The sequence below is a fragment of the Mchenga conophoros genome, linkage group LG6 (genome assembly GCF_057382185.1).
Source record: "Mchenga conophoros isolate Kocher_MC1m ecotype Shallow Benthic linkage group LG6, M_conophoros_male_GT1.1, whole genome shotgun sequence".
NCBI classification, from domain to species: domain Eukaryota; kingdom Metazoa; phylum Chordata; class Actinopteri; order Cichliformes; family Cichlidae; genus Mchenga; species Mchenga conophoros.
The window spans coordinates 26678793-26687635 of record NC_140531.1 but is presented as its reverse complement, the minus strand read 5'-3'; the positions used below and the strand labels follow the sequence as shown (position 1 = coordinate 26687635).

General features: G+C 40.8%; 1 protein-coding gene across 1 annotated transcript; it reads left to right on the top strand.

The window, feature by feature from the left end:
* Window positions 1-3583: 3583 nt before the first annotated feature.
* On the top strand, window positions 3584-7889 carry s1pr5b (sphingosine-1-phosphate receptor 5b). Its single transcript, XM_085277127.1, has 2 exons — window positions 3584-3723; window positions 5046-7889. The coding sequence occupies exon 2, from the start codon at window positions 5313-5315 to the stop codon at window positions 6522-6524; it is 1212 nt and encodes a 403-aa protein (XP_085133253.1). The 5' UTR covers window positions 3584-3723; window positions 5046-5312; the 3' UTR covers window positions 6525-7889.
* Window positions 7890-8843: the final 954 nt, after the last annotated feature.

The window sequence follows — 8843 nt, the reverse complement described above, 5'->3', positions numbered from 1 at the left end:
ATGCAAAGTCTAACTGACACAAGGCTGAAACATTTCCATGTCGGGAAACAAACCACAGTTTGAACATTAACTCTGGCATTGCAGGAATTAACAAAGCATCTTGATGGTTGAGTGGTATGGTTGCAACCCTTTGGAGCCAAAAGGGTGTCAGTATCTCACTCTAAACCCGGAAAGCTCTCAAATCTGGATCTCATTAGGCCTGTAGTCGGCTGGTGCTGGACTGAATGCAACCAGAAAGCAGCCACACTCACCCAACAAAACTTCAGCACTGAAACACAGCCAAGCTGAGAGAAAAAATAATGGATCACCAAAAGAGCGCTCAGTGACCTGAACCACCCCTGTAGTCGAGGATGGAAACTGCTGTATAAAACCTGCAGATTGGTTTGGATGTCTGTTTCTGAAAACAGAAGTTTACTTGCATGCATTCACAAACACGTGCAGGGATCTGCACTGGTTTCTTTTTGTCTTTGAGATGTTATCTGGTGTTATCACTGTAATTGGAGCACTAGGTGGTCATTTCCTGCAAGACAGGATCGTAATTGTGATGACTCATTGTTCCTCACTGCTGCTGTCAGAAGATGACCAGATCGCTTGCACTGTCTTTCCCACAGCCTCCCCCATTCCTCAACAAATCCCTCCTTCTTAAGCAACTGGGCCCTGCTGCCACTTCAAAAGAGCAGAGATCTTCCTCACCCTTCACTGGCCCCTTAACCACAGCAAGTTGGCTGGAAAATCCAAATAAACAATGCAGTGATGAGAAAGCTGAACTGTCTTATGTCATGCAATGAGGGCATCTTTTGACTGGGTATGGAAGTGTATTGGAAAATATATTGAACTGGAAATGGGGAAAGAAGAGAGACAGAGTGCTGCTGTGTACATCAGTATTGCAGGGACATAAAAGAGAAAGGGGCACAATAGCAACTAATGAGGAATGTTTTCCTAGGATTACAGACCTGATCTGGTTTGCCTGATTTGAAAAACTTATCAGTCGATTAGGACTGAGGCCTGAGTGGTGATAGATTGCAGGAGGGTCAGTTGTGCGATAGCCTCAGAGAGACCCTAGCTTCTTGGCAGGCAAAGACCATTTAGATAGTCCTCTAAAGCCCAGTATGCCATGCTCATATCTTTTCCTCTTAGGTAATCAAAACCCCGTTCTGAATGCCTGACAAGCAAAAGCTGAAGCAGTGAAATAACGTCTGGGATATTTTAAAGTTTTATTGCACTGCAAAGAAGTAGGGCTTAGGTTCATGTGTAGGCCAAATTTCACCTTTACAAAGTGAAATATGTACTATGGTGCCATAAGAGTTACAGCATTTTCCTAGCTCTCAGACTGTAGGTGGTCCTTGTTTCCTCGATTTTCCAAGTGTTCATTAACTTTTGACAGAGATGTCTGTCCACACAGGCTGCAAAACATCAGGGATTTTAGAATATTAACACTACAGCTGAAACGTCATGCAGACAGCTTAGAGAAGCCATTACTCCTTCGATAGAATCAAATCAGCCGGTTGGCTGCGGCCCAGTGAAATAAACCTCCTTTACAGATCCTTGTGGTCACATAAGTCAACATTAAATCCACACCCAAGTAGACCTGGTTTAGCTGAAAGTGTGTGTGTGTGTGTGTGTGTGTGTGTGTGTGTGTGTGTGTGTGTGTGTGTGTAGCCAGACATATATGTCAAAAATACATGTCAAGAGGAAGAGGCATGCAGTGTATGTTTCAGTTGTTTAAAAACCACAGCATATATAAAATAAAAGATCTCAAAAAATATGTATGTCAGCATTCAAAACGAAATGAGACATGAGCATAAGTGTCCTACACCCACACCTCTCTTTGATGTGTTTTCACCCACATAGGATATTACCCTTAATGATCTCCTGATAGGAATCCCCCCCTACATGCAGCGGTGCAGACAGCAGGAAGTGTGAGTAAAGCATGTAACTTATACACCAACGCATAAAAACATTAAGACCAGATAAAGTTTTGTGTGTTACTTGCCCTACAAATAGATAAAAGGTGCAAACACACTGGAAATAATATCAACATTAACTGGATGGAACAGAGGAATGGAAACCTGCTGATTTTGCAGTAACTCAGATAGCTCACAGTCATCTTTGTGAAGAAGAAAGAAGTTTATGCTATACCTGGAATAAAGTCATGTTTCTACTGCTGAGTATGCTGCCCCCTTTTTTAACGGCTGCATTTGAGTGACCACTGGTTCATTAATGCATGTCAGCGTGTGAGCAGTCACATTTAACGGCCTTTATCAGGTGAGGCAACCCTTAATGCTATCAGTACACAAACACATATTGTTGTGTTATGCACTGCCCACATGCTGACACAGATATACACAAAGAAGCTTGCAAATCCTTTAGCTAAACCAGTTATATTTGCCACACCAAACAGGTTCGGTAGAAGGTAGCCTCTGTTTGAATACAGTGGTGTAATGAATCAGAGGAACAGACGGATAAAGAGCAGGAATCTGAACTGTCAGAACCTGTGGGCAGAGAAAGTTATTTGAGTTACACAGCTTTTTCACATGCATTCAATCACTTTCAGTGTTTCTCCTTCTACAGAGCAGTGTGTGCATTTGCACAACTCCAAGTGTCAGCTTTGAAACCCACAACAAACCAACAAAAGTTTTGTTTAACTTGCATTGCTTCACACTTACCTCTCCCCTGCTTTGTTTAGCTCTGATAAACGGTCTGCAAGCCCTGCAGGGGAGGTTTCACAGGTAACCTGCTGAAGCGTGTCAAAGCATGCTACAATCAGGTTCTGAGAACTGGGATGTCACTGTGGGCTTGAACCATGTGAATTAGATTCCTTTCACTTCCCTCACTGTAAAAGTAGAGTTTTTAGAACAGATAACATGAGACGGCTAAATCGAATTTCTGTGGAACTTGACAGAAAAAAAAGCTCGATGTCCTTATTTCACTTGGCCCAGAGTGGGACTGTTGCTGCAGTGTTCAAAACTGGTTCTTCCAGTTTTTTTCCAAGTAGTTGCAAAGTTTCAGTGTACGAAATGTATCTGAAGAGTTGTAGCATAGCAGTTATTCATGGGAACACATAAATACTTAAAAATGATTCTAATTATGATTATGTATGTGTTAAGTCAGTGTTCTCCCTAGTTTTGGATTTTTTTCCCTTTATTTAACAGCACCTGTAATAATAGCGGTAACACTTAAAGGGAAATGAGGGCAGTTTAGATTTTAATCAGAGACCCAGAAACATTTCCTATGTTGTCATTATGTTTTCTATATTTAATGAGAGGGCAAGGCTTTGTGATGAAATAAGAAAAATTCAGTTGATATCATCCGTTTATATTTGTTGGTTCATCACTAACACAACATGAACCTTGAACTATAATCACGACTACCGATGTCGTATATTGAGATTCACAGAATACAATGAAATGTGATAAAGATCTCTGCACCAGCTCATCTGAAGCGGCACACATCTGCATGTATTCTGTATGTGTTCACGCGCACACACTATCTGTGCAAATGTGCAAGAGTGAGCAAGAGAGAAGAAGAGAGAGGGAATGTAAGGGGGAGAGACAGTTCAGGCTAAGACCAACCCCCGAAGCTGATGCATGTTTCAGCTAAGGTCGCACTTCACTCCTCTGCCTCGTCAGTTTGACTGTGACTTACTTGGTGTGCTTGTCTGGATTCTGATGACTGAACAGCAAATGAAGTGCAGGATAAAAGTAATACTACAACATTTCCCAGGTAATTTCTTTCGTTCTTTCTTTGTGTTTCCCATGTCTGATTCAAAATTTGACAATATTGTTACCATTTTTTCTTTAGACACTTTGTTTTAGTTGAAGTTGAAGTTAAGGCTTGTTTATACAGTTTAGAACACAGGCTTTATATTTTCCTGATTTGCGTAAAAATGTATTTGTAACATCTTAACCTTGCTTTTTTTTTTTTTTTTTGTATTTTTTATCACTGTCATACCAGGGATAAGCAAGGATGCCAAAATATCTTAACTAACATTTATAGATATTTCTCTCTAAGTGATATACAGGGGAAAAAAAAAACATTTTTCCAGGAAGTTTGAAATCTTTGAAAGAAAAAAAGTGCTTTAGTTATCGCATACAAATGCTCATAGTGACATCATTTGACACAGAAATCCTGGTATGCTTTTATAATCTTCATTCATACTTTTCTACATTATGTAAATCATGACTGTACAATGGAGAGAGCCGACACACAGACACTATGCTCATGTTGCATTCATTTCCCAAATTCTTGCCAGTGAGCTAAATGAGTTCAAGCCTCCAGAACATTTGTTAAATGTTAACACATGACTCAAGAAAAAGGGGGGAAAAATCCTTCACACAAAAAGAGACTGAAAAGAATGTAAACTTAATCACCCCTGACTGTATCCAGCCTAATGGCTAAATCCATCAGTGTATTTATATTGGAATTGGCCAATGGCGTAAACTTCAGACGTGCTGTTTCTGTATTAAACTTTGAGGGTTTAAAGTAGATTTGCATATGTGAAGTTAGCTTCAAACACACGTCATGTACACAATGAAAATGAGCTGCATGTGTGTCAAATCAAACGCACACAGTGTGATGGTTCTTGTCTAACAACCTTAGAGTAACTGGCATTTAGTTTATACACAGCTGCAAAACCTAAATGTCCGTCTGACATTAAATTTACCCCTCTGCTCTCTGCATCTTATTCAGCCCAGCACACACAAACAGCAATAGTTACTTTCTCTCATCTGTTTTAGTGAATAACAAGAGGTCAAGCCTAAGTTAAATGAAATTGAATATGCATTCATACTTGCCTGTACATGTATCTGTCAGACGATGCAGCAATAGATTTCATATGTTCAGCCTACACTTTGGTTTCTTTGGATTCATCAGATTTGATGCGCTCAATCTTTTTGGGCCAAATGTCAGATTATGGAACCAGTAAATATCCACTTTAATATGTACATTTAAAACTGTGACAATTTTAAGCAGTTATTTTCAATTTCACTGATTCTGCATTTCATCTTGCCATCATTTTTATGCTCTATTCTCATGTCTTTTTGCAGTGCATGTCTAAGCTCTCTAACCAGGCAGAGCTCAAAACCACCCTCTGCTGGCAAAAAGGGGCAAAGAAAACATCTGAGGATCCTGGAGGATTACACTGTATATGCTGCATGTAATCCCTCTATGTATTGAAAGGGCTCTGGCATTTTCTGTGAGAGTGGGTATCCATTTGATAAATTCTTCACCGCTCCTACTACTGAAAGCATATCATCAAAGATGACTTTGTAGCTACTGAGTGCACACAGAATAGAAGAAAAGCAACATCAGGCATGGAGGCTTTAAATTCTTCCAGTAGAGTGACTTCAGCTTCACCCCCCACCTCCACTACTCCCTCATGTTCATGCTACCTGCAGTTCTTCTGTGAATACCAGGACAAATCTGTCATTGAAAAGCATTACAACTACACTGAGAAGCTGAGCAACCGTGATAGGCTCAAACCTGAAAGCATTGCCTTACTGGTGGTGTGTGTCCTCATCATCCTGGAGAACACTGTGGTTCTGCTTGCCATTTGGAGGAATAAAAAGTTCCACCTGCCCATGTATTACCTGCTGGGAAACCTGACTCTGTCAGACTTGCTGGCTGGTATTGCCTACATGGTCAATATCCTCCTATCGGGAAAAAATACTTTAAAACTGACACCAGTGATGTGGTTCCTCCGGGAGGGAGGGGTCTTTATCACTCTGGCTGCCTCTATAATTAGTCTACTAGCCATTGCGATTGAACGCCATGTCACTATGGTGACCATGAGGCCGTATCATGGGGCAAAGCGGGGACGCATGTTGGCACTAATTGGTGCGAGCTGGGCCGTGGCAGGGTTTTTGGGAATCCTTCCAATATTGGGATGGAACTGCATCCACAGACTGGACCAGTGTTCAACGGTGCTCCCGCTTTATGCCAAAAGCTACATTCTGTGCTGTGTGTCTGTTTTCAGCGCTGTGCTCTTGGCCATCGTGGTGCTTTATGTGCGTGTTTTCCGCATCGTCCGCACCAACACACAGCGCCAGCGGCTCGGCTTGTCAGGCAGCATAAGGAAGGGCTTAGCCAGGAAGTCAGAGAAGTACATTGCTCTCCTCAAGACAGTCACCATTGTCTTGGGAGTCTTCATCGCTTGTTGGCTGCCCCTTTTCATTCTCCTCCTGATAGATTTTTCCTGCCCCATCCGTGGATGCTCTGTGCTCTACAAGGCTGAGTACTTCCTGGGAGTAGCCATTATCAACTCGCTCCTCAACCCCATCATCTACACACTGACCAGTAAGGACATGAGGAGGGCCATTCTGAGGCTCCTCTGTCGGCCGTGTCTAATGACGTCGGATGGGCAGGTGAAGAAGATTGGGATGCCATTCCTGGAGTGCAGTTTCAGTAAAACTGAGGTGGCCTCCCAGAAGTTAGAACCGGGTCTGGAGACCACCATTTCGTCTGGAAATGTCATCACCACTCCATCTACAATTAAAGCCCTATACCCCAAACTTTTCAAGTCATAAAGACTTTGACTGACTGTGTCCAAAATGTGTAAATGGGTTTCCCGCTCAATAGAGGATATGTAGCACATACACTATTGAGAAACAGTTCTGTGGGTTTTTTTTTCAAAGAGACAAAGAAAGGGGGGCGTATGAAAGACGATGACTCACCTCTGACAGTGTGGCGCAGTTATGGCAATATAACTGAATCACCGAATTTCATTTTGATGAAGCATACCAAACCAGAGAGCAAAGGATGTATTTCAAATGTGAACACGCAATGGTTTTTATGTATATGATGCTAGCAATATGTCTCCTTTATTAATTTGCACTGACATATGCAACCTTGGACTCAATTATTTTCCTGGGCTTCTGTATTTTGTGTGAAGCTTAGAAGGATGCTTCTGTAAACTCAAAGAGTGAAAGACTGAAAACTATGTACTTGCTGGAATAATATGGAGGCTAACGTTTCTCCTCTTGCAGTTTCTTAAGTGCCTTAAAGTCAGAATTAAAACTCCTAACAGTTACAGTGTGTAATCTGCAGACACCTGGATTTCGCTGGTTCGAAGACTGATCGTGTGCTAGATTTGCACGCGTAGATGTTTGGTTACACATATCTGTGTATGTGATGCAAAGGAATTAAGTTGACAGGAAAGAGGTGGCACCCTTCTTGAAATTACTGAATGCTGAATGCAAATAAAGTATGTGGGAGAGGAGGTGCGGAATTAAAACCCCCTGACAGTTTTGAAATGACAGATGGTTAACCTATCTGCGGTAGACGTGGAAAGTTGTTGGGGTCGTGTCCAGTTTTTTTGAAATGTCAGCCTGACATCTGCAGTAAAAACTGCTGCATTTACAAAATGTCAGCATACTTAGCATGGGATTAACTGAAAGATAATGTTACAAGTAATGTTTACTTTCCACTGGCTGACAGCTTAACTCCAACTGAAACCAAATCAGCTGCAGTTGCATCATGTCAAGGCTTTACATTGCAGCTTGTGAAGAAGACAACCTTAGGAAAACGTTCATTCAGCTGCATCACAATTTTTATGGATTAAAATATTTCTGCCTTTGTAAGTTACAGATCATTCTAATCTGGTATAAATTTACCGAGCAATTGTTTCAGTGCTTCCTTTCATCGTTCATCAAGTTAACAGAACATTTCAGTTAAAGGTACTGAATGATTTTTTTTCTTACGTCATTCAAGACTTTAATTGATTAAATGAGGTTGTGGGTTTTTTGTACTAAAATGTATGTAGTGAACTTGATGTATTTGTGAGCATATTTTATATATCTCTATTGTAAATTATATATATATTTTGTAACAAGAAAACGTTAGCAAAATTTGTGTTTCTTTTCATAAAAGAAATAAAGTGTTTCTCTAAAACATTCCAATGGGTTTTCAATTTATTTTCACTGTTAGTACCCTGCAGCATTCTTAAGTGCATCAGTGTGTATTACTGTGTTAGTGTAGCTGTGGTTAAGCGAAGAAGTATCGCAGGAAGTCAGCCTCCCTCATTTCACATCTGGTAATGGCATTGACCTATATACTTCAACTTTAGCCCGTCTCAGTATGGCTTAACCTCCACACAATGCCTCTTTTAAATAAATACTTCTTAACCAGTGGTTAAGAGTTACTATCACCTCACACTAATCTGGCCTCCACATTGCCAGTCATAGTTAACAGCCGTGTAATCTCTCTACATGTTATGTATCCAGTTAAGCTACAATGGAAAGATACTGATTGATTTGCAGAAAACTAAAAGAAGCTGCTAAATGGTTTTTCAGTTGTTGTTGTTGTTGTTTTGTCAGGCCACTGTTAAAAAAAAAGTCAATAATGCAAAGCACGTCTAGTGTGACAGACAGCAGATTTTTTTCATGTGATTTTAACTGTCTTTGCCCTAAAGGCATTCTGCAGTCAACCATAAACCCGTCTTCCAGGGGTTTGCTGTATCCACTGTGCCTGCTGGCAGAGGTCATCAAGTCAGGGAATCTTTCCTGTCCTCCAGCTTGATTTTTACTGCAGCAGACTCAACTGTTCGAAGTCATGACCACCAGTGACTTATAAATAAAAGAAGTTGGTATGTGGTTTTTCAGGGTTTTTTTTAAATGTCACACCACTGTTAGAAATAAGCTGTCAATAACGCCCAGCACACCAAGTGTAATAGTGCACCCAATGTAACCTTTAATAAACACTGAACAGTAAGTTTTTGTTTTGTTTGTTTGTTTGTTTTCCTGTCAACCAGTGATTAAGAATGACTATCGCCTCACTCTCACTGGCCCTTCACATCGACTGTAAGGAAGAGGACTCCCTTACTGCATTTATTTATATTATATGTATAG

Excerpts from the sequence above, each read along its gene's own strand:
- s1pr5b (XM_085277127.1), top strand. The coding sequence starts at position 5,313 with ATGGAGGCTTTAAATTCTTCCAGTAGAGTGACTTCAGCTTCACCCCCC.